This window comes from Syngnathus acus, chromosome 14 (assembly GCF_901709675.1).
Source record: "Syngnathus acus chromosome 14, fSynAcu1.2, whole genome shotgun sequence".
In the NCBI taxonomy this organism is placed as follows: Eukaryota; Metazoa; Chordata; class Actinopteri; order Syngnathiformes; family Syngnathidae; genus Syngnathus; species Syngnathus acus.
The window spans coordinates 1149856-1174651 of NC_051099.1; the positions used below are offsets into that span (position 1 = coordinate 1149856).

Below are 24796 nucleotides of genomic sequence, written 5' to 3' on the forward strand. Positions count from 1 at the left end.
CAAAATGAAGACAGCAATAATTCAAACAATGGGGATATTATTTTATTCTTCCAGACAACGCACCAGCAAATTTCTGACTATAAGAAGCGAACAGCTGTACAGCACAATATTTCATTTTTTTATTTTTACATCTCCAGTAAAGATTAGATGACAAGCAGATGCTAAGGTCCTATTTACACAAACCTGTTCAACTCACAACTCATCTTTTTCCAATGGTTAGTGAAGAGAGGGATTTTTAATAATCCTGAGGACACAAGTTGGTTTATAGTAATAATAATGATGATGCATTGGATTCATATCGTGCTTTAGAATCTTGTAGAAAGAAGACCTGTAACTGTACAACACAAAGCCCACTGGTACCAAATCATCTGCAGACAATTTATACACCAGACATAGAAAATAACACACCACTCCCGCATTTATAAATAATTTACTTGAAGTAATATAAACAAAAAATTATATATACATATTTTTTATTATATTCTGTAAATAACCACACTACTTGCTGGTCTTAAAAATAAGACCTTAACCGCAACCTAGAAATAGTTACGACTAATGTAAATAGAAGCCATATTTAATTTGTACAAACTTTAAAAAAAAAATACAGGCATTTGTTTAGTTGTGATTATTTCCTAACTAAAATAAAAAATACTGATTGAAAGGCCTTGATAATGGGGAAATGTATAGAATGATACAAAACTGTGACGTCTATAATAAGTCAATAAAATAGATGTCTATAAAAAAAATCCACACAATGCATTTGTTTCACATTGTTTTGACAATAAACAATGTAACAAGCTAGGGGGCGCTAAAGGACACAGCAGCCAGCACTGTGAAAATGCTCAGCACTCGTCACAGATGGATCAATTATTTCCAAACTAGAACTAGTTGACCTTTTTTGGACACCTGATCTTTGTATGACCTGCATCCTCGGCTGCTGCCCCAACAGGTGCAGTCAGCCATTTGTGCTGCCAGTGAAGGACAGCAATAACATTAGAGATGAGCTATTTGTGTTGGGAGTGTCCTGCCAGAAGAGGGGGAACATTTCAACATCACTTACATAAGCGTTGACAGTTATAGAATATACTGGTGCATGTCAAGAAATACGTTGCCATTTTGTTGGAACACTTTAGGCATGACTAATAGAAGGCATATCAGAACGGTAAATCATTTCACCATGCACTGGGGTGGCAAAATGTTCCTTTGCTTGGAAAAGTCCACTTTTTGGACCAACACAAAGTGTCCGTTGGCATTTTAAAATCTGGGATTCCTCGAACTCGGTTTAAATCCAGCTCGTTTGACCGCACTGCTATTAGTTGGCTTTTCGGTCGTTGTTTCGTCGGTTCATAATTTTCACCGGACCATTTGTAACATTTTGGAAGTCACTTGTCCAACACTGTCATGTTGATTTCATTGTAAGGGAATAAAAGAAGCTGCTTGTTTGCAGGCCTAATCTGACCCAGACAAACAAATAGAAAGTATTACGGTCACCCAGGAACTTGAACTGGTTTCATGTCGGCAACAAATAACTTTGAACATAAGACAGCTGAATCATAAAACGTCAGCAAAATGTCCAATATAGCAGCTTCATACGACCCGTGTATGAATGTGACAGTTTTATCAAACAATACCTTAATGTTTAGAAAAATGACACATTATCATTGCTGCCATGTATGTCAAACAAAGCTCCCTACAAGTCTCCGTCGTCGTCCTCCCTGACATCGATGCCGTTGTTCAGGAAGGCCTCCTTTTCGGGTGTTGTGGATACAGAATCGCGCTGGAAGCCGATCAGCTCCGTGCCCGGAGATGATCGGGCGCCCGCCGCCTCGGCGCTGTGATAGATGCCGTAGCAGAAGTAGATCAAGAAGCCTGCAGGAAAGCAGAAGCACGGGTCACTGTAGCTCCCGATGATGTCACCGAAGTTAGCTCGACCCTCGGTGCATGTTTGGAAAGGAGCTAAGATAAGCCTTTGCAACATCTGCATGCTTTTTCTCTGCTGAGCGCTTGTTAAAAAGCTCGAGATAACAAACAACGGCGGTCTCTTTGCTTAACAAATATGACGGGCTGCAATGTCAGCAGCCGAACGTTACGCATGTCAGAAAGCGCCGTTGCTTCTGCCATACTTGCCAACACCCAAAGAAATGTTTACCTAAAGCCATCCAGAGTGCAAAGCGTATCCAAGTGCCTCGATCCAGTTGCATCATCAGGTAGACGTTAACAAACATGCTGACCACCGGAAGAATCGGTAGTAGCGGAACCTAAAGAGCAAAATAAGACAGAGTAGCAAGTCAGTTTCACTTGGTTGAGTGCTATTTCTATTCGTTTCACACGAACCTTGAACGAGAGCTTTGTTTTGCTCTGCGGCTGTCTCCAGACAATACAAGTGAGAAGGAGGCACATGATGAAGATGATACTGAGAAATACAATGTTCCACACAGCCGAGCCTCCCTGGACTGCCATTGCACTGAATACAAGGATCAGCAGGCCTGCATCGCAACAAAATGTTCCATTTAATTTATACGCCTATGTTGTGACATCTGCACGAAAGTAGGTCGGGTACGTTGGCGTACCCATTATGGAAGCGCAGATGTTGACCGTGAAGCCCGAAAGAGAGGTTGGCTCATGGTGGTCCGGGAAGAATAATGTCTTGTAGCGGAAGCGTTCCTCTACACCGGGAAGGATGCCCATACTGCCGTCATTCTGCTCCAGCTCCTCCTGCATATTGGCCATCTGATACATCACACTGGGCTGCTGGGGCTGGTACCTGGGCAATCAAACGAGCACAGAATTCAACTCGGAAAGCAGCGTCTTCACCGTAATACACCATCACGCTGCAACCAAGCCTGTTTACGAGTACTGTCAATCATAATGACCGCAAACGCAGTTCTAGTAAATTGTCGTAATCTGCGCGGCAGTCTAAGAGATGATGAAGTGTGAAATTACATTCAGTAAGGATGCAGGGCTCAATTTCAACGGTTGCTGGAGAGCAGACGTTGCGGCGCGAGGGTGGCGACCGTACTCGTGAAGCGCTTATTGGTGGCAGGCATTATTACTACTCATCACCCAGGGCAAACTCGGCAAGATTGACTTTGACAGGAAACTGTGTCCTGCTCGTGTGACAAATGTAGCTGAAGGGGCTGACATAAGCACCTTTTGTTGATTCTTGTGACAGTGCTTCACTGACCTTAGTACCAAGACGCATGCAGCCACTAATGTATAGGCCAGCAGTGTTCCTATGGACATCAAATCCACCAGATCCTTCAGGTCAAACAGAAATGCCATGATAGCTTGAAAAGGGAAAAGTGACAATTGTTAGGAATTTGATCACAAAAACATTTGCCACATATGATGTGTAGTTATTGGCATCTTTCACATCAGATCAACATTTTCCTAGTTAGAAACCTGACCTGACCTGACCTAACCTGACTGAACTGGCTTTATGACGAAACTTGGAAATTGTCCGATGAGTTGGTTGGACTTGTGTTTGATGGTATTCTAACAGCTAAGCTATCGCAGAAGAAAAATGGTGGTGTGCGTTAGATATGTGCCTTTCAGAGGTGGCGTGTGAGTGTGAGCTGTGGTCGACAGCAGATTCTATACGAGTTCACTCGTTGCGTTTTTGCTTTACTGTCGTTGCGTTCAACAAATGCCCGAAAAGTGTATCAGCATGCAGACGTCATAGCGTCCCCTTTTCATCTTACCAGACAGAACCCCGGCAGTCATAGTGGATGTTATGGGGGATTTCCTCTCGCTGACGCGGGCCAGGAAGGAGAAGAGCAGGCCATCTCGAGCCATGGCAAAGATGATACGAGGCAGGGGGAACATGGAACCCAACAGACTGGGGTGGAGTGGAGTAAACAACAGATTGGGGGTGACAGGCATGAGAACAGGGCACGGGGCGGATTGAGAAAGGTCAGTAGGGGAGAAGGGAAACGATGAGTTAGAACAGGAAGCCAATGTTGGAAAGCCGCAGTCTTGCCACAGATGGAAAAAGCGGCGCATAAGCAGCAGGGCCGTGACGTTGGGCTAGTTTGACGCTTGCGTGCAGAAAGTTTGTCTCGAGTAAGAACCAACCCCACTTGTTTTACAAAATAATCGACATCATGCATTCATCCTCTGAATGGAAACATTAGAGAGGATGAGTTGGTTCCTTTTGCATGCTCAGGTATTGCTTCCTGACATTTCCGCATCCTGGCCTCTATCAACATTAAAAAGGACAGCACCTTTCGAAAGCATGCGTGTTAGTGTCTCACCTGCCACCATGCCAGAGGCGAGGGTTGCAGTTAGCGGAGTTTTGCTACGCGGGCTGATCTTGGCCATGAACTCGAAAAGCAGCCCGTCGTCAGCCATAGCCCAGATGATACGGGGCATTGGAAACATAGTGCCCAGTAAGCTACCAGAAGTGGGGGGAGGGGGACCAGGAAATATTGTAACCAACATATATGTGAGGTGGTGAGAAATATATGGCATTATCTCACACAAGTAGTATTTAGTATAGTCTGTCACATACATAACAAAGTCAATATTACCACACATGCAGTGAGGATGAGGACGACATGCAATTAAAAACATTGCTTGGTTCACAAAATTAGTCTGAATTCTTAGCAAGCCAAGACCTAGAGACTGAAAGCACATCCACACGTAGAGCCTACCTTGTGGACAGCGCACAGAGGGAGCCGACCGCCACGGCATATTTGGCGCCGTCCCAACCCACGTACTTAAAGGCAACAGGCAGGGGGCTGTTACTGTCCAGCAGGTAGTACGGCATCATCATGGTCAGGGCGCCAGAAACGCAGAAGTAGGCCACGAAGCAGATGAGCAGCGAAGACACGATGCCGATCGGGATTGCTCGCTGAGGGTTCTTTGCTTCTTCACCTGCGGGGATCATGTTAAAAACACAAGAATGTTAACCTAATTATGTCGGACTCGATGGATGCGTGCAGAATCCCGGTAAACACGGTAGAAAAACAGGGCAAACTGATTGATTGAATGAGTTAGCATATTGAACAAGGAGCTTATTTTGCACCGCTGAGACCGAAACACATTCAACGACGTCATCGCGTTCCTGAGACCAACACTCGGGACTTGTGCAGTCAAAAATCGCATTGCGATGAAGGGAGTGTGGCTGGATCCTTTTGCTGTCAAATCCACTGACTGACCCAGATTACACACACTAAAGTCTTTCTGCCATGTGTCGGGCTGAAGCGCCTTCATAAATAAAACTCGAGTAAGTGCCAAGGGTATACCGACCGGCACAGGAGCCAATTACAATTCAGAACATAGAGGGGAGGTGAGAGGAAGCTTTTACAAGCCTTTTACAGAGTGAACAGATTAGAAGGTACAGTACATAAAAGGAAGGCCGTCCGAATGGTTCTCGTTACCGGCGTCCCGGACGGTTCATATCGGGCCAAGCGCTCTAAAACGTTCACGTTTGTCTTTGCCCTGCTTAGGTAATAGCGCTAAATATTTGGACAAGCTTTGGGGACATGATCTCTGCTCCAGATCTAGTTACACTCCCCCCAAAAGTATGTCCGCTGATATTAGACATGGGGAAATGAGAGGAAGACTCCAGGGCCGACCGAGTAAATGGACACTGACCTGTGGTTGCTATGCAGTCGAATCCAACAAATGCATAGAAACAGGTCGCAGCTCCAGACAGGACGCCGCTGAAACCAAATGGCATGAAGCCACCAACACCGAGTTGCTCTCGAGTTGGTAAGACGTCTGTAAAACTAAATACAGGAGAGCAAGACATCTGAGATATTTGGAAAGAAGTTCGGATATACGGAAGTTGTGCAATGAACATATGAATAGTCAAAAGTTGCAAGATGTTCAATCCTGTAGGTTGCAAATAGTGAGAATAGAATTTTAGCCGCCTTAACTTAATCGCAATATTATTGATTAAAAAATACAATTGGCAACACCTTGCGATTGAGATCACATATGAAAATATTACACTGAGTTCGAACTATTTCGTAAAATACTGTATTTTTGGTACGGTGGTTGACTGCCAGTTGTGTCTCGTTTATCGTTCGGGTCCAAACTGGTGCATTTTTGATGAGATGCAAAGTTTCAGTGCTGTTTACTAGCGACATTTTAATCACAACAAAATCAGTGGCGGTTTCATAAACTGGAATTATTGCTGCTTGAAACAACTTGAAACAGTCAATAATAGTGAGTGAGGGTGGGTGTATGTGAGCATGTCCTTACTTGAGGCTGGAGTTACTGCTATTACTGGCATGCAGGATTTCATCAGGGTCTAGGTACCAGTTCTTCAAGGTACCTTTGACCAGGCCGGAGATCACCATGAAACACAGGACTAGCATGTTGATACAAGTAAAAACCTTGTTGACTATTGCAGACTCTTTTACTCCAAATGCCAGCAGACCTTAGGTGAGGAGAGAGGAAAAAAAAAAAAAATCAACCACGTGGTCGGGGTGGATTGGGGGCCATTTATTTTACCTGTGAGGGTGATTATAATAACAACTGCAAACAAGTCCGGGTATTCTGCCAGAACACCTGGTGCATTCATTTGCATGTAGCCTCTGCAGAACTCCTCGATGCGCTTCCCTATCAACTCGTCAAAAGTGGCGCTCCATGCTCTGGCCACACTTGCAGTACCTGAATTGCAGAAAGATCAATTGAGACTCAATGCTTTTGTCATATCTGTCTCATTTGAAGGACATTTGACGCGAGTTATAATTAGATCCGTTTCATTTCGACTGCTCACTTGGCTGCAATTTGACATCGGAAATCACGCTGAACATTTGCAGCCACACTTCTGTCGGATCCGATTATTTCATGTCACATTTTATTGGCTGGTTAGGGGTAATGTTTCATGTTGGAAGTCATTGCGCTTGTTGGTATTTGCGGGCTTACCGATGATATAGGCCAGTATGAGGTTCCATCCGGTTATGAAGGCCCAGAGTTCACCGACGGTCACGTAAGAGTAAAGATAAGCCGAGCCAGTCTTGGGAACACGAGCTCCAAATTCCGCGTAGCACAAGCCGGCTAGGACCGACGCTAAAGCCGCTATCAGGAAAGACAGCACTATGGCGGGTCCTGGGAGGTCAACGCAAAGCTCAGAATTAAAGTCTTGAAACGGCGCACGGCGGGCGTTTTCCATTACCTGAATTCTCCCGTGCCACGGCACCCGCCAGCACGTAGACTCCGGCCCCCAACGTGCTGCCCACTCCCAGCGCCACCAGGTCCATCGTGTTGAGACATCGCGACAGGCGGGAATCATCCGTGTTACAGTCCACCACCTTGACCCTCAGCAACTGCTTCCCAAATCTCACAAGTTTGTCCAGCCCCATTGGTCCGACTGTGGGGAAGGAAATTCCGGCCAGGTGGAGACGGTTGACCGCGATTTAAGGCTCACAGGGAAGAGGCCGCCGCGCACACCTTTGAAAGGAAGGAAGGAAGGAAGGAAGGAAGACCGTGATAAAACACAATCGAACGGGCTCTGTCGCTGGAGGAAATGAGCTCAAGTTTGAAGCGTAGAGTTATATACAGAAGAAGTTTGATCCACTGGCATTGCTGTGGGAACGCTTTTAGCGGCCGCACTTGCAATCAGATCTACACTGTGGACATACTGGACAAACTTAAGTCGAGCAGTTTCCTGTGTTACATAACACAGCCCAAATCTACCTTTTCTGACAAGGATCCAAAAAGTCAAACGTCGATCTTATTGCTGGATGTGTTGTTGACATGTTACGTAACACAATTCACCTACTCCCTCTGACACAAAGATTGATAACTCAACGGTTGAGTCTCTTAGTCATCCACAAGCAAAATGGAAGTTACTCATTTGGACAGTCCCCATCCATAGAGTCGAAAATGGAGCATCCTCACTGCGAGTCGGTTGGGAAAGGTCAAGCACCAAAACTGACTGTGTGCTCATCTTTGGGTGTTTCGTCTTGCTCTCCTCAAAATGCCTTATTGTTAATGTGCCAAGTTGCCATCTCTGATTTGGGGTGCATAACGGCACAGCTGTTGGTGGAAAATACTCCCTGGATGATAACAAGCTGTCCGACAGCTCGTCTACATTCCTTAGTGTTAAGTTCATAGAACGGGAGCAGGCTGAGGCATAGATCGGGAGGTGGATCTTATTTAGAATCCACAACAATGTCCCATGGAAAAGAGAGCTCAAGCATGATCATGCGGTCATGCAGACGATGGCGCCTTTCCTTTAACTCACTGACATGGTAACACAAACTCTGCAAGGTCATGCGCAGTGATAAGAGTCATGTCACACATTTCAACCCTCCCTCCCTCCCGTTCACAGAGATAGATGCCCAAATGGCTCACTTTCCTCTTCATCCAAGGGATACATTTGGAAGATGAAAACAAGAAGACAGTGACACTCCTTCCTGGAGTACATGAAATTGTGGAAGGGAAGGCTTTTGATTCCAGGATGGATTACGTTGAAGAGGAAAACACCTGTCCTCGAACTTTTCTGACACACCTCATACAGTTATACAAGATAATTGCGGCAAAATTCATTTCAAACAGTGCATTTTACACAATGCAACGTGTTGCAACATTTTTAACCGTTAAAAGCCCCTCCTCTGGGAGAGATAAATAAAGCGTGCGTAAAAATAGTTTGACTGGTCCAGTGCTTCCAGAACCACACACAGAAACAGTAAATCAACGCTGTCTTTACGAACCGTACGAACCCTCAGTGACTAAGTTTAGAGTGCCGAGTTAAAAGCAGTCTGATGGTAGAATTAAACAGCGCAAATTTGGACATCATAAATCAGCCACGGGGAACTGGGAAATGCAATTCTAAATCCAAGCAAAGAGAAAATGTTAGAAAAACTCCTGAAACATTTCCAGCGCAAATGCAAAAATACGTTTTTTTTCATAGATGAAAGAAACAAAGCAACAGGTACGTTGTTTACAAAATAGTGACAGTAACTTACTTAGCTTGTCTTCTGCTAATGTGCACCTCCAGAGATTAAATAGCACCTTTCTTCTCTATTCTTTGGGCTCTGGCGAGAAGCGTGCGGCGACTTAAAGGGTTCCAAAACGGCAATCACGTGGCACAGCTATTCCAAGCGGCAGTGACGTGCATACACACTCGTCATCATGTGAAGGTGGACAGTCGGAAATTGGAACGGTTTGCTAAAACCCACTTATGAGCACTCAAGTTGGATTATTTAGTGTTAATGAAATGAGTTCATTGTGTTGATGAGTGTATGCAAGTTTGAAGTAGTGCCCTTCAATGGAGGTGTGTCAAGTGAAAAACAAGGGTGTGTTCCTTGAGAGCCAATCAAAATGGAGCATTGAGAAGACACTGCTTGACATTTACGTGCGTGAGGGTTCTTTTCTGCACTGTGATTGATGGCGGTAATTCTGATGGAGCTAAAAACAGAACAGAACAAAGAGTCGAGTGGAAGGTATTTCGGTGGCTCCGAGAGAACCGTAACATCATGTTCAGAGTGTTGGAATGTGTTTATCGAAAGCATATTATCACATATGAGGCCTTTTAAATTGTGTCCAGGTCACTTAGCGATCACTTCAGCATCGTTCTGAAAATAACACAAGGAAATATTGCAGGACTATATAAAAAAACAGCTACATATGTTATTAAGATAGTATATATTTTTAAAAAATGTTTCAAGTCGATCCAGTTTCTTTGGTAGATGCTAAAATGGGTGGATTGATGATAACAATTAATTGTAGTTTATATGTTCTATACATTTTATATTCAAGAATTTTTCTACTTAAAAAATGAAAAATAATTGTGGTTTGTAAGTGGATGCATTTTCTGTATCTTTAAGAACATTTTATTTGAAATAAATAATTGTAGTTTCTATGTAGGTTGATGAAAATATTTGATATGATTAACAAAATATGATAGAATTAAGAAAAACCCTGAAATATGATTGTTTAGTTGAGCAAGACTACACTAGACTAACCTTGTAAACTGAGCTCGTCAACAAGAATAAAGGCAACACGTGCTGGACGTGTCCTTGTTTTGGTGTACAGATGGAAGGAGGTCAAATTCCTCATATTAGTACTCAAATTCCCATCAAGTATAATTACGTCCCCATATGACTCATTTATTACCTGCTTAGAACAGATGCACTGGAGCAGAGGTAGTGCACCCCATGACAATTTGGAAAATTTTCATAGAAAGCTGCTCTCACAAATTCAAGTTCATACCTTGATGTGATGTTGTGCACACGAATCCATTTGTCTGTGTGTTTGTTACGTACACATTTCAATCTATTTACTCTAGCAACAACTGCTCTCATTTGTAACTGCTTTTAAAAGCCAATTTTTTTTTGTACATTAGTCTTACTGACAACATAAACACGATAGCAGCCCATAGAAGTGGCGGGCGAGTGGGTCCAATTTCAGACAACCTGGAAAGCCGCCACACAAGCTTGCATAAGATATACATAGCTGAACATCGAGGATATCTCTCATTCTGACAGTCAGACCACCGGTGACCCACTTTCACGGCGGCTAAAGTTAGACGCTCTGGAAATGCACGAGATGCCAAAAGGTGGACAGAAATGGAACGTTATTCAAAAGGACAGATGTGGCGTTTACATGTTGTGGCTTACTTCGAGTGCAACTTACTTTTTGATGTATTTGACCCAACTTTTGATGTGTTCCTCACATGTCTGCTTTGGAACCACTTGCTGCTATCACTCCACATGCTTCCCATCCCCCTCGGCACTGCTGGCGTACTGTATACCATTTAAATCCTGCACCATTGCACTCCATCCAGTACACATGAGCTGCTTTTGTTCCCTTTATCCGACTAGCTTTGCAATAAGTTTCACTCCCCTCATCACATCCTTTAAATAAGATTTGATGTTGACATCATTGTCTTATTTTGAGTGCTTTCAGTTGTCAACGTGGCCCTGATAGTCCTTTCACAGCATCACTTTTGCTGATTGCATTGCTGTTTTTAACTTCAACTTGATTGTGTCATTCTCTCAATTAGGTTTTAGATGACTTGGTTATTCCCCTGATAGTGTCATTACCCAAATTAGCTTTTGGATCACTTGGTGATACTTTTCTTTTCATTCAAATGCAATTTCAAAGAACTTAATTGTATCCTATCTAGTAAGTTTGCACTATTCAAACAAGTGAATTCGTGAAATTCGGACGTGAATATGTGCAGTGTTTATATGTGAACCAAGCTAAACAAATGCATTGTTTCTCTTACTTCTTGCTCTATATAATTATGCGTGCAAGGACTGGAGCTGCTGCATAGGCGGATTGCAATGTTGTTGATGGGACAGCAAATCCTAAATTCTTTTTTTGTGTGGACGTGACGTGGGCTCAAAAGTGATATGCAATGTACCAGCGAATTTCTGTACACGTCGTTGCATGCAGGAGAACACAGTGCTATGTATTGTGTGCATGCACATGCAGTAGTAGGGAAGCAACATGTCGCTTACTTACTTTGTACAAGTTGAACGAGAGCATCAGATCATATGAAAACGATCTTCTTGCACACAAAATCACCACGTGCGCACCGGCGTCAGGTACAAGTCCAAACTTTTTCGATCCGTTGGAAGAGATGAGCAGAAAGGTTAGGGTGTTTTTCTCGGGGACACTTGGTTTAAAACGTGGTCTCTCTTACACATAGGCGCATTACGTAGCTCCGCTCGCCCCGCCCCGCCCCGTCGTTATTGCGTAATAGTAACCGACCTGGCTTCGTTCGTTGAAGTGAGTTTCGGAAAAGTATTCCCATTTTTATTGGAGTCATAAATTAAAGATGTTAAATGTATGCCTATAATAACTATAGAAAAGTGGACGTAGTGTACAGTAACTGTAATGATCTGACTATTTCAGCATTTAGAAATAATTGACCATTCTCATAAATATGTCAGAGAACCAAAGTATTTCCAAATGTACACTTTATTCACAAGCAATCAAACGATAAAACAAGCAGACTTTTCGATGTGTTGTGTATGGTTGGTGCTGGTGGGATTATTTTGTGTGGTGCAGCAGTGTGTGTCACTTTTAGCATATATAGAAATGAATGTGAGAGGAGTTTTTACATAGCTCATTATGCACTGTATTTTTGGAGACGGTTTTATCCAAATGTATTTATGTGCACTGTTGGTGTGTAGCCAGTGTTTTTAGATTGGATCATACAAGAGTACTAGACAAATGCATGAAGACAAGAACCTTCCTATACATTATTCACAATATTTACACGGGCGTTTTATTCAGTATGCACATTTCAGCCCAACGATGGAGAACTTGTCGGTGCTGCTGTGTCTCTGTCTATGACTTGGTTTCCAACAGAGACTTGATGTCTTTAATTCCTTGATCAGCTGCCACGGCAATGATGTGGTTCACAGCCTTCATATACATCAGCATCTTCAAAATCTCCTTCACTTGATCCCTGTGGGCATAAAATACAGCGTCAAGGCCACGCTTCCAAAAAGTGGACGCTGAGATCGGTCTTTTAACTTTAAACAACGGTCTTACTTTGTTACACGTCGTTCGACATCCGAAGCGCCCACGCTGCTGCGCTGCAGCGAGTTGGCCAAATGGACGAGGTAGCGACACAGCGGCTCCAACTGAGGCAAAGTCTGCTGGCCCTTCAGTCCGTTGAACCACTGAATTGGCAAACAGTCCACCACCTGAAAAAAGGCAAATGATGAGCACCCGATTGCAACAACTCGCCTCAATCTGGATGAAGCAAGACTACCTTCTGGGCCTTGTGAACGTTGTCCTCGCTGACGTCTGCAGTCTGCAGCGCGGAGAGGATGTACCTATTCAGAGTGCTGTCTAAAGCCAGGTCCTTCAGACAAGAAGTAGAGATGATCCCCTCCCATTGCAAGATGTTCCTCAAAAGCTATTCCGAGAGGACAAACAGCAACTGTTACTTGCAGTGGATTTAAAAAAAAAAAGGCTTTGTGGAGGATTTTCTACACACCTTCAAACAACTCCAGAACTGTCTCTGGTAGAATAAGTAGGGACCACCATTTTTGTTTTCCAGCAAACTGAACAAAATCACAATAGTATTGCAATATACTGTATAACAATATTTATGAGACAATTTTAGCAAAAGTGCAGCCTACTTTTTGGGGTAGAGAGGTTGGAAGACATCTTCATCCAATGTCTGCCTGACCCGCAGGACCACTGTTTTCAACAACTCCTGACGAGTAAATACAGAGTATGTTTAGAAGACTCGCGTGAAGACTATCCCTATGAGGATGGTGTTGCCAGTAGACCTTACCCGCGTGTATTGGTTGTCCCCGTGCAGCACGGTTGGGTAACCTTTCATCAGCCTGCGAATGAAAGCCACCAGCCGTGCCGTCTGACTGTTTGACAGCGGATCCCACACTTGTTCTGACAACACTGCGCAAAGACAGAAACACTTGTCGTGGGCGCCATTGCTTTGCTTGACAATTACAGTGGCACCTTCAAAAGGTCTAACGCTAATGTACTACTATGTCCATTTTGCTACCTGTCAGTTTGGTGAGGATGACTTTCTCTACGATAGCTGGGAGCAGGCCGATGTCGCTGTCTCCTTTCTCCAACGCGCTGTTCTCCTCAAAGCCGTAAAACAGCAGCGTCTCGAACCAGACCATGTACTCAAAGTTTGCGCACGGCGCCTGGCGACGAGGCATAACAAAAAAGAAAGCTTTGAGATTTTGCCAGTTTACAACTGGAGTCCAAAAACCAGAGCTGACCTCAAGAGGGTTCCATGTGATGAGCTGCAGTCGAACTAGAGGGCTGAAGAGTTTGGGCAGGCAGAGGCCAATGTAAGCGTCTCTGTAGCTGTCGGCGTAGTCCTTCCTCCACATTTCAAATTGGGATTTGATGTAGTCCAGGGAATGAAAGTCCTCCACCGCATCCTCAAAAACCTTCTTGCATTCTCTGATGATGCGCTCTGAAAGGCAACGAACGAGGTTTTGCTTATCTATTGTTTTGATGGCTGACAATCTGTCTCATCTTGTTTTTCCTACCGTGCTCCATGCCGAAGCCGGTGATGTCGGTCGAGGTCTCCTCGTCATCGGACGACAAGCCTTCTTTATGCTCTGCCCACTTTCCGTTCTGCTCTCGTGCTTGACGCCGCCGAGCTCTGACAAAACCAAGACTAGCATTAGACGGTGTGTTGGGACTCCACTTCTGCTTTATTTGTCTTACCGCCGGGCCTCTCTTTCCGCTATCCTCCTCTGGCGGTTGCTCTCTTGATACAATGCGCGATCGCGACCGAACGAGTCCAGACTGGGAGCCATGACTGCTTTATCTGTAAGACATGAGAGTAATGTGAGGGCCAGTCGGGTTAGGATGACATCATCCTATAGCCTCGCGTCACTTTAACATTGCTAAACATTTGACAGTGACTTTAAATCTTTTCATTTTGCTGTAAGATACCCCTTAGCTGTTATGTGCTTCCGGCAATGAGTTATAATTGTCACAAATCCATGTTTGTACTCAGGATGGACGTTTGGATCAATAATCTGTTTTAAAGAAGAGGAAAAATGAGCCCCGAGAAGAATAATGCTCATGACACCTTTTCAAGGTAGCAAATTAGTGAAGACCATGCCCTGTTCACTTACCAGACTGCAACATACTTGTTACCTCATCACAAAATAGTCTTTGTCACCTTTTAAGTGACTTAACTGGCATCCTGTTGACAGTGAGACCTGGCCGTGCAAAACTCGATGATACGTATTTCTCGTGTACATGCTCACTCAGACACATACAAGCCAGATCAAACTTTTTTTTTTAAAGGGGCTAAAGGGTATCCGTCCCAACTACGCAGACTCGATCGAGCTCGCCCACGCACGCACAACTAACGGGGCCGTTCGAATGAATCATAAAAACCTTCGAGATGGACTGACTTGAAAGGCTTGCAAACTCCGCCGATTCATCTTTAATATCATCCTGTCTTCTCTGGACGAGTCGTGAGGCCCGTTGCCTTAGTAACTGGTGCATGGCAGCCTCCAGCTCCTTGATGGCAGGCACCTGAAACATACGACGGCTTTTGTGACCGCTGAACCACACAAAAGCGGGGCTCGGAGTCACAGGAACGCCTCGCTGTCGGGACGGAGATTGTGACATGCAACAAACAAGTGGAATATAACCGCTGTGGAGTAAAAGCAAAGCACTCGCCACTGGTTGAAGCTGTCAATTACAGCAAAAGGACCAATTTGCTTTTACTCAACACGCAATATTCCGCTACGATTGAAGGGATCCATTTAAAGTCAATGCTTAATGTCACGTTAATTGTGATGTTTAGAGCGATACCTAGAATTAAAAGTTTAGAAGATGTGCGTAGCTCCTTCGTAGTTCTTGCTGCAAGACCCAAACTTTTAGACTTAAACATGCATTTACAATTTAGAACACAGAACATCATATTGTGTTGTATAGCACCGTTTTCTACAGACTTCTCTTGGTTTACACTTAAACATGCAACTTATCCATTCCAACAGTATTGACAATGTACAAAACAAATGAAATGATGTCCTAACTATGATGCCCCAATTTTGCATAAAAGAGGTTAAAGTTAGTGCCCCAAAAATATGAATGACTTTCACCCCTAATGGCAGTTACTTGTAAATACCTTAAGTGATAGAATCATATTTATCTCGTGTGATTATTTCAAAAGCATCATCATGTGGTCACAATACAAAGACACAAAACATCTAAGCAGAGAGCAGATCATCTCCCTTACCTTTTCACCGAAACACTCAAGCAAGTCTCCAACATACCCTCGCATCTCTTGCAAGAATTGATATTGATCTGCATTGTCATTGGACGAGCCGTCCAGCTGCACAATGGCGCTCTCTGAGGCAGTGAGGTCTTCTTGGATCTGCATGTAGCGATTGACGTTGCCGTTGTGGCCTGTGCGCATATGACCGAGCCTGCGGAAACAACGTGCGGGGGAGAGGAGGGGGGGGGGGGGGGGCAACGGTGTAGGAAGTAGGTCAAGTGAACAATTGCTTTACAGAATGCAATTAGATGCAACACAGGGCTTAAATTGTACAAAGTTATTTCTGACAAAACAGAGTACGTGACTAGCTCTGTACTTTATGTAGCTTTACGGGGTCTCAGACACCAGAGCACAGGGAGACTAATCTTGTACATGACCTACCTATCCTGCAGACGTTTCTTTACCAGATCAATGGGCACTGGGGCTAAGTCACTAACAGACAGCCCAAAGTGAGCCAAAGGGCCGTCTGCCGAGCCCGGGGGCTTGCCGGCCTGCGGAGGCGCCGTGGTGTACGTGAAGGGCATGCTGTAACCAGCGCCGTAAGGTTGACTATCATAGCTGTTGTGGTAGTAGGCCGTGGGGTCCTCTGGTTGGCTGCTTTGGACCTGGTCAAGAGAGACGAGATGATGCCGATTTGTTAAGTGCATTGTAGGGGAGAACAACTGCTCCAAATATGTTTTGCTTTTCAGGAGAGAGTGCTGTGTGGCTACTCACCTGTGGTATGCTGATCCCTTTCCTGATCTGCTCCTGCTCCCACCGGCTCACCTCTTCATCCTGACCCGGATCTAACGTCTCGTCGTCGCTGCCTTCGATACCTTCACACATGCGCCCAACGGTCACGGTGGCAAAAGGCGGATGCCCAACGCGGCGAACGAGGTAACTTGCCTATCTCCTCTGCGATCTTTTGCCTCTGGGTTTTGCTCCGCACGCCGCTGAAGCGGATCCGCTTCTCTTCCTCTTCGTCGTCACTGCAGTCTTGGTCTTCTTGCGCCATACGTTTCTTAGGGGCTTCCGTCTCGACAAGCGGGGCGTCTCCCCCGAGCTCTCTCGCTAGCTGTCGTCGCTTTCTGGCAGCATGAATGAATGCTGCATCAGGGATCTCTCCTAGAGAAGCAACAAAAATGAAATCCTGACAATGCTATCCAGCGCATGTGTCAAAAGGGTCCGGAAAACACTTGCAGGGGAACATTTGTCCATTTGGGGGGTTGCAAATGACTTTGAATAGATGCCCAGACCCCATTTGCAAACCAGTGTGTCCCTTTGTTTAACATATGGTGCAAAATGGTGGTACCAGGTCTCAAAGTGCTGAGGGAGGAGAGCGTGTTGAATGTCGTTGCAGTGTTGCTGCTCTTCTGCACTTGACAGCCTCTCACGTCGTCCCTCGGCTCATCAGCACTATCAACCTCCATTTCGCCCTCGCCATGCTCACTGCTCACTTTGCTGACTGGTTCTTCTTTGACAGAAATGACAGGTTGGGGCACTGCTTCTATGGAGCACAAAGGAAGGTAGACAATGAACAAAGTGAAAGGCAGACGTGCCAAACAGTGCTCGAGAGCCGGTGAATGTGTATTCGTTGTCAAATTTCTCAGTAGATTCTTTCCAGGTGTCAGTAAAAGGTGCAGCTCATGTGACATTGCGGACATTCTCTACCTGTTTTGACGGCACCACCCTTCTCCAAGTCCTCCTTGTATTCTTTCTTCAGCTGCTTGACTATTTTCTTGCTATGATTGGACTTCTTGACTCGGAAGACCTCTGGTCCTTCTGTTCGTAGCCATGTCACGACACAGATAAACACGGATTGATCAAGCACCCGTTTGTTTGTCAGTCTGTTAATGATTTGTCCTGTTACATAAAACCGAGCATTTACTGTTGCTGTGTGAGTTTCAATAAACACCAAATGGGCTAACAATATGAAAATGGCGGCACAACACGCTAGCCGGTGCGGTACCTTCTTCTTCGTCATCGTCGAAACTCAGCAAACTGGCTTTTGTGGGTACGACAGTCGGAACGCTGTCTTTCACCTTCTTGTCCCTCCTGGTGCTTTTAAAAGTGGCCCCGAAGCCATTGCTCCTTGGGCTTAAGCTAACGTCGTTGTTGCCGCTGGACGTCTCCAGGAACGGGACTTCCTCCAAAACAGGCCCGAACAACGTCGGCGCCAGCATCGGCTGCACATTCTCCTCCCGCTCGTCCTCGTCGGACTCGTTTCTTCGCCGGAAATTTGCGCGTTTGATCCTTTTAAACATTTTGCCTGTCAGCGGAGATCAAGCATGCTTAGAGTTTAGTGCGATGATCGACCACGGCTGAGTTAACAACAACAACGATTCTCCGAACGAGCCATTTTCTACCGGAATGCGCTTCTTCTTCTTTCTCAAAATGTAACTGGTCTAGTGTCTATAGTGACCACACCTCCCTCTACTGCTCAAAAGTAGTAAGTGCATCGGTCAGCAACAAAATAATCTAAATTAGTCTAATAATCTAATAATGTTGCTAAATTAGGAACTATATCAGTGTTTGTGCAATGAATATATATGTATATGTCTTTCACTTTTTATTTGAACTGCTAAATTAAGAGTTCAGTAATCTTAGATTCATACGGCACATGGACACACCATGCAATTAAAAATAAATGTCATCATAATTCCCACATGTTACCATAACAATATTCTACGGTTCATTTTCAAATACCTTTTGATTAGACTATGCAGTAGATTGAGTAAAGAATCACATCAGCAGCAAAGCAGCGAATCGAGTCCATAGCCATTTGGGGGCACTGTTGCCCCTTTTAATAAAATGTCCTCCAAGTGGCTAAAGATAGGCCTCACAGTTCACTCATGTATGAATGCTAATGAAATACAATGACATTTCTTGATCCAGTCTGTATCTGCTGCAAGCCAGCACGACTACAGATTGCATCAAGAGTGCAGTTTGAAAGGGTCATCAAGTAAGCCTCCACCTTCGGCTTTATGTGACATGTTTGATAAAACTTACCGCAACGTTGTCTAGGAGATATTTCATAATTCTCTCAATTGGATTGCGCCTTAAATCAGCTATGTTAATCTCAACTGCCTGCACTGGCTACAGAAACTGAAAAGGTGATTGAAGTCCCTGGTTTCATTTGCACTGATGGAACAAACATCAGGGTTGGCTACCCTGGTTTATTAAACACACAGAGTGCATGTCAAGAGGTAATGAAGATAGAGTTATTATTTTTTTCCAAGTGGCACACTAATTGAAGGGCAACAAGAGCAGCACCTTTCACCTTTTGCTAAATACTTTCATTAATGCAAGGTTATGTTTGGTATCTTGGAGAAAATTAGGATGTCAGAATTCATTAATTAGCCTTTTTTTTTTTTTGAAACAGCAGTATTAAAGCAGTCATGATTTCTTAGTACTGTTAGCCCATTTTTTAATTAAAATGGCAGACATGTAATTTTGGAATGATCACATCCCTGTGATTTCAGGTAATAACGTCCTTTGAAGGCAGAAGATTGCCGTCATGATACAAACGCCCATGTAAAATAAATCCGACAACTGTAGATGAATTACTATTGTTATCTCTAACAAAGGATCAGAAATTGCCAGGTAAGAACATTTTAGTCTTCCGCCTGAGGAGGAATTACAAGCCAGTCCACCACACTTGGAGTAAGACAGTGCCAATAAGCACAGGCGCACGCTGAGGTCGACCTTGAGTCAAAGCATGCCGGAAGGTGGGATTTAAACAAGAGTCCTGTGCTTTCAGTCCAGCTTCTTCACATGACATTGATGCAGCTCATCAATTCAACCTTCTTTGATTGAAACGCTGCTGCTCCCTAAGCGAAGACCTTGTTTTGGTGGCAGAAGAGCAGGAAACGCTTTTAAAAGTCTAAGAAAGTTATCAGAGTAAAGTACTGTGTCAGCAGCAGTACCAGCGTGTCTGCTTGCCTTTTCGCTCTCCACCTCCTCCTCCTCCTCCCGCAACTATCAGTCAAGGTAGCATCAAAGTCTAATCACCAAGAGCCACACTTGCACATCTTGGCTCGTGAAGGAATCTCACGGAAGGGAAATATGGATCCCTCAAGGACACTGATAGTTCACACTACACAGGAGAAGAGAAAACATTGGAAACAAGCTTGCGCAGCAGCCTTCTTTACTGTTTCCTTCTGTGTACGCTCTCACTGGGAAATGGCCTCTAACAAAAAGTAGAATGTTGTGTCAAAGATCTTGAACAGTGAAAGGGACTCGGAGGAGAATGAGTCACCCACAAATGGAAAAGCTCCGTTTTCAGCCGGCTGTCAACACGATTGTCATAAAGTTGTGAAGCCTACTAAATTTACACATATGTGCTTTTCCTGTATGGTCAATTTAAAAATAGGTAAATCAAGTTAGAAAAAACTCGATTCATCAACAAAATTCAGTTAAGCTTTATGTCCTGATATTGTCGTAAAGTTGTGAAGCCTACTAAATTGACTTGTGCTTTTCCTGCATGGTCAACTTAGAAAAGAAAGTTACAAGAAATCGATTAATCAGCCTTGCCTTGAGTGATCTGTAGCTTCTCCGCCACCACAGCACCTGCGAGCGAGCGAGCGAGCGAGGCAGGCAGCTGCAGAGCAGGAAACGATGTGCCTGTTTAAAGACCAACAGAGTGAAAAAAGATGATGATGTTTAAACCCACTTTGAAGTCTCTTGAACTGGTAAATAAATGATGTGCTCAAGAAGCCTGCTGAAATGGCTGCAGCTCCTCCACCTGCGGCTCGGCGCTTAAATATTCATCTCCTGTCATAGCCACACACTCAAACCTCTCTTTAGCTCCCCACAAGCTCGTGTTTGTTTGTCAAAGACTGAGGTGAATGGCAAAGAGCGCCTCGCAAACTGTTGTTGTCTTAGAGAGCGTAGGGCGCATCCACTTAGATTTATTATCTCCTCAATGATCACCACCACCACCAACACTCTGTGAACTCCTTCATCAGCGGACAGCGCTGGAGAGGAGAAGAAGAAGCTTTTCATCTGCTCCGCTACCATTCTTTCATCCCGCCAATGCTCTTAATGGCCTTGAGATTAGCGCTCATCGAGTTAGCTTTCATTTGCCGCTATGGGGGTGCAGGAATTGCTGCGCCGAGGAGACACTTGTTGGAGAGAATTACGCCGGGAGAAAATGGCAAAAGAGAATTTTTAATGCGAGTGTTTAGAATATGAACCAGATGCCATTCAGTGGAAGCCTGGCTAATTAGTGTATCATTGTGCACATTTTCAGCACACCAGCAAAATAGTGCAGTGCGGTGATAAATCGGGGTGATTACCAACAATCGTTACCGATTTACATTCATTCGCCATGATAATCAATAAAATCCCTTTTAATTCAATCCGGTTGAATTTAATTTGCCTCCGTTCACATAATACCTCGTTATTTCAAGAATTTAGTCGTATTCAGTAAAATCCTTCAGTATTTTCTCCTTAGTGATTTATTCCAATGCGAGTAAAAATCAAATCGTTTTTTCCCATCGATGACAGCAATGCGTCCAGTCTGTGAAATAGGAAGCAGCTTTCCGTGTGTATGTGTGTGCAGCTCACGCTAGACTTCATGTAGCTGTAAAACTGTCTCAATATTGTACTTAACTTTGTGAAAGATTTCCCACTAAATTCTCATGAGGGCAAATTGCACCAAATGAGTGCTTTTACACGCTTTCTCTACTCATTTATCATCGGATCTGACTGCTCATTAGTCCATCATGTGTGGAAGAAAAAAAAAAAGACTTGACCTTGCATTGACTTTTCCTTCCCTCTCATTTTCCCCGCTGAAAATCCTCTCCCAGCGTGGATCTCAAACATCTCTTGAGGAGTTTCCCCTCCACGTTTGGTCGCTTCACATGCTTGATTACATGGAAAGAGAAACGATGACTTTTTGTGGCATCATTCAGTCGAGTCATCGAGAGCAGCACTTGAGGCCAAGCAATCGCTCTCGGTGGGGAGTTTTTGTCTCCTAAAACTTGACCAAAGTTATTTTTCCTTGATTTGAGAGCAATTAGAAAAGAATAACTCCCTGAATACGTTGGGCCTCATGATAAGCCGACTGGAACGACACCTCTGGCTCTGCAATCGCTCTCTGGTGCTTTGCGGGAAGGAGTTAGAGCCCATAGAAAATTGAAGTCTTTATTTTGCAGGGTTTTGGCTTTGCCCTCATGCCAGATTCCCCGCACTGCACTGTGTCATACTCGCCCGAATATAAAGAGGCCAAGCAGGGAGTTGCCAAGAGCAACTGCATACAGGGAACAACGGGAGGATTGCTCCAAAGGCTCTTCAAGAAAAAAAAATAGACGGGCAGCATTCCCACAGTTCTCTCTAAAAGCTCATTTTGTTCAACTTTTCTTTGGCCTATTATCAAATCCATTCCGTGCATGTCGACTGAAATGCGTGACACCTCTGGCACGGCCCACCAATCTTACTTTGGATCGATACCGTCGCCTCATGCATATGTCTGTCATTAGGATTCAAGACACTTCAACACGGAAAGTCAATTCAATTGTATATTCCAAGGAGTTGGGTGAAAGTTTTTTTGTCGAAAAAAAGAAGAAAATGGCTTCAAAGTCACTCCAAATTCAAAATGGTCTCTTTCCTACCCCAAGGATGACTTTACACTCCATTTTTTCTAATTAGCCGGTTTTTCCGGAGCGGCCCTGTCTCATCCACATGAGCCACTGCTCCCCCTTGCCTCGCTATACTGCTGCGCTAATGGAGAGTATGGATTTCATTACCATGACAACTGGTGGCAGAGCTATTTTATAGCGGCGAGGCTACTCACACTTGGTGTTGAGAGACAGATAACATAAGCATATATCCTTCATCCTCTACGAGAAACGACCAATATAATTACCGAGTCACAGCGGTAGTGAAACTCTTCTTCATTGGAGTCTTCGTGAGTGTATAATAGTGCCCCCCAGTGGCCAAGTCACGCACATCGGAATGAACGAACCATTCTAATTGTGTGTCTTCATTGGGTGAACGAGTCATGATGAATGAAAAAATGATGGCTGTTGCCACAGTGCAGAGAGGTGTTATTGAGAATGAAAAATCATCACCGTCCTTCTTCAAGTAGTTGGTATGCAGCAGGTTAGCAAAAACTACTTAGGATTCCGCGCGGCTGTGAGATTTCTTTGAGTGATTTATTTGTCCTGCATAAGGAGAAAATGTGCCTTCGGGGCAACCTGAATTAAAATAGATGACATTTGAAAGGCCCCGAAGAACAGCAGCAAAGTAACCGGGGGTCCAAACAGAGCAGAAGGCCTCACACCGGGGCCTTGATTTAATCGATGCCCCGCGAGAGGAGCGAGCAAGCAAGCAGGCAACAAAGGCGTCCTCGAGCCTTACACGTCCTATCTTCCATGCTCCCCGTAGGTGGACCCAGGAGAGGCTATCCGTCACCCTCCACCCAGCGCGTTTGAAGATGAGAGGAAGCCAGTGCGAGCGGAGGGAAGGCCGAGAGGAGGAGAGGTAGATGAAACCCCGCTTGTTCTCTTTGAACTGCTAATCGCCGTGTTTAAAGCTGACCTCGCTTCCCGTCTCCGTCTGTGCACGCCTCATTAAAATATGTACCCTGATAAAGAATCCGGAGGGGAGTTCAACATATTCTCGCCACGGCGCTAGTCAAACATGAAATTTCCTCCTCGACGGTAAAAGTAATGCGTATTATTTCCACTCGCACGTCTGACCGAGAGGAAGGCCAAGAAATGCTGTCTATTTGATTTTGTTGCCTTGACTGTGTCAGAAAGGAGTTGATACATCTATCGGCAAAGTCCAATTGCTTCGTTATCGTTATCACAATTTCACAGAGCAAAATGCAATCCTTTCAAGCAGTCGAGGGAAATCCTCTGAATTCATATCTGAACTATGGATGACTTTCATGATGGTTTATTTATTCACGAGAGTCTTTTTAATTGAAAACCGAGAAAAGTAAATCTATAGTGTTCTGTCTGATGTATTCTTCTAATGGAGGAAAAATGGTTCATTCTAAAACTTAGTCAAAGGTTCATCGAAGTGAATATGAGCGTGGATGTTTTTTGTCTGCTTCCACATATTTAACATACATTTGTGAAATCAAAATTAGGGAATGAAAATCCTACCCAATCGTAAACAGTTGACTAGATTGGCTCTGAATGCACCAAGTTCTTGCATCTGGTGGGGCACCGCCCCCCACTGCCCCGAATACAGAGTCGCCACTTCCTGTTTACGTTTTCAGTCTTAGAACACAATGTCCTGCAAACTATCAGTTTAGTGTGCATTAGATGTGGGAGGGGAAAAAAATACACACACCACTCGAGCAGGCTAATCTATCTTGACTGAATCTAGATCCAATTTGGGAACATTCGCACTCGTGCACGAGCCCAAAGATCGGCAGGGAGAGGAAAAGTGGGGCAAGGCCACTAGGCTAGCGTGGGATCAATCAATCATCGCTCCCGTTGGCTCATATTGACTCTGCCTTCTCACTGGGGTTCGCACTCGATGCACTTTAAGGCATTTTCGCACGGGTCGATGAAGAAGCGTGCCCGGCCCAACTCTTACCGTTTATTGGGACGCGTTTGGGTAACGACGTGTGTCTCAGGGATGATTTTGCGTTGTTTTTACCCTTCTGACTCTGACATCCGCTCGCTGTGGAACAACTCCACAACCTCTCTGTTCAATAGTGAGCTTCCGTAGTCACCAAGCACAAGTCTTTGGCTAAAAGTGCATCAAGTAACTTGGGCAATCGAAGAACAAAGCTTGTTTTGAAGCCACATTTATTCTGGGAAATGGGCATCACACTCACTTTTGAGTGATGTTTGATGCTATCTTAGGTGGCACTTGCCGTTTTTCATTTCCTGGGCCCTCCAAGTGCTTCTTTGAACGCGCTATAATGGACGAGACGAAGCAACACTGTAAATGCCAAACAGGACAAACATGACTTCACAAAGGGTGATAATGGAAATATAAAAAGCCATAGCAACTTGATACCAAAGAAAAAAGACATCAGAGTAATGCCGAGAGATGGCGCTGCCTTTTGATGCACAAAGATTCTGATGAAGAAAGGACTGCATCTCTCTGTAGGTTTTGTCTGTGGCTAATTACAGCCGATGCGTATTT

The 24796-nt window shown here is 44.5% G+C and overlaps 2 protein-coding genes across 3 annotated transcripts; both read right to left on the reverse strand.

Moving 5' to 3' along the window:
- Positions 1-20: 20 nt before the first annotated feature.
- Positions 21-11609, reverse strand: slc7a1a (solute carrier family 7 member 1a). 2 transcript variants are annotated; one of them, XM_037270688.1, is made up of 13 exons: positions 11428-11609; positions 7130-7404; positions 6880-7062; positions 6463-6621; positions 6211-6388; positions 5599-5732; positions 4653-4875; positions 3702-3838; positions 3185-3287; positions 2571-2764; positions 2335-2486; positions 2150-2258; positions 21-1869 (listed from the first exon to the last, which is right to left on the reverse strand). In XM_037270688.1, exons 2-13 carry the CDS (start codon positions 7314-7316, stop codon positions 1691-1693), a joined length of 1938 nt encoding a protein of 645 aa, XP_037126583.1. In that variant the 5' UTR covers positions 7317-7404; positions 11428-11609; the 3' UTR covers positions 21-1690. The 2 variants fall into 2 exon arrangements, with proteins under 2 accessions (XP_037126583.1, XP_037126584.1); XM_037270689.1 differs by lacking the exon at positions 11428-11609 and adding an exon at positions 8925-9167.
- Positions 11610-11868: 259 nt separating this feature from the next.
- On the reverse strand, positions 11869-18083 carry paxbp1 (PAX3 and PAX7 binding protein 1). Its single transcript, XM_037270687.1, has 18 exons — positions 17655-18083; positions 17357-17467; positions 16998-17192; positions 16592-16810; positions 16421-16521; positions 16088-16311; positions 15668-15857; positions 14835-14958; positions 14134-14236; positions 13953-14068; positions 13677-13876; positions 13451-13598; positions 13220-13341; positions 13062-13138; positions 12917-12983; positions 12689-12835; positions 12466-12620; positions 11869-12379 (listed from the first exon to the last, which is right to left on the reverse strand). Exons 1-18 carry the CDS (start codon positions 17947-17949, stop codon positions 12259-12261), a joined length of 2715 nt encoding a protein of 904 aa, XP_037126582.1. The 5' UTR covers positions 17950-18083; the 3' UTR covers positions 11869-12258.
- Between the last annotated feature and the right edge of the window lie 6713 nt (positions 18084-24796).

Bases quoted from the DNA above. Each gene is read 5' to 3' on its own strand.
- paxbp1 (XM_037270687.1), bottom strand. From the start codon at position 17,949: ATGTTTAAAAGGATCAAACGCGCAAATTTCCGGCGAAGAAACGAGTCC. The intron at 13,877-13,952 runs GTAGGAAAAACA...GTTGCCTTTCAG, and splicing joins CGGCTTCGGCATGGAGCACG to AGCGCATCATCAGAGAATGC. The intron at 13,599-13,676 runs GTCAGCTCTGGT...CCTCGTCGCCAG, and splicing joins TCACATGGAACCCTCTTGAG to GCGCCGTGCGCAAACTTTGA.
- slc7a1a (XM_037270688.1), bottom strand. From the start codon at position 7,316: ATGGGGCTGGACAAACTTGTGAGATTTGGGAAGCAGTTGCTGAGGGTC. The intron at 7,063-7,129 runs GTAATGGAAAAC...TTGACCTCCCAG, and splicing joins CGTGGCACGGGAGAATTCAG to GACCCGCCATAGTGCTGTCT. The intron at 2,259-2,334 runs GTTCGTGTGAAA...TTTGCTCTTTAG, and splicing joins AAACAAAGCTCTCGTTCAAG to GTTCCGCTACTACCGATTCT.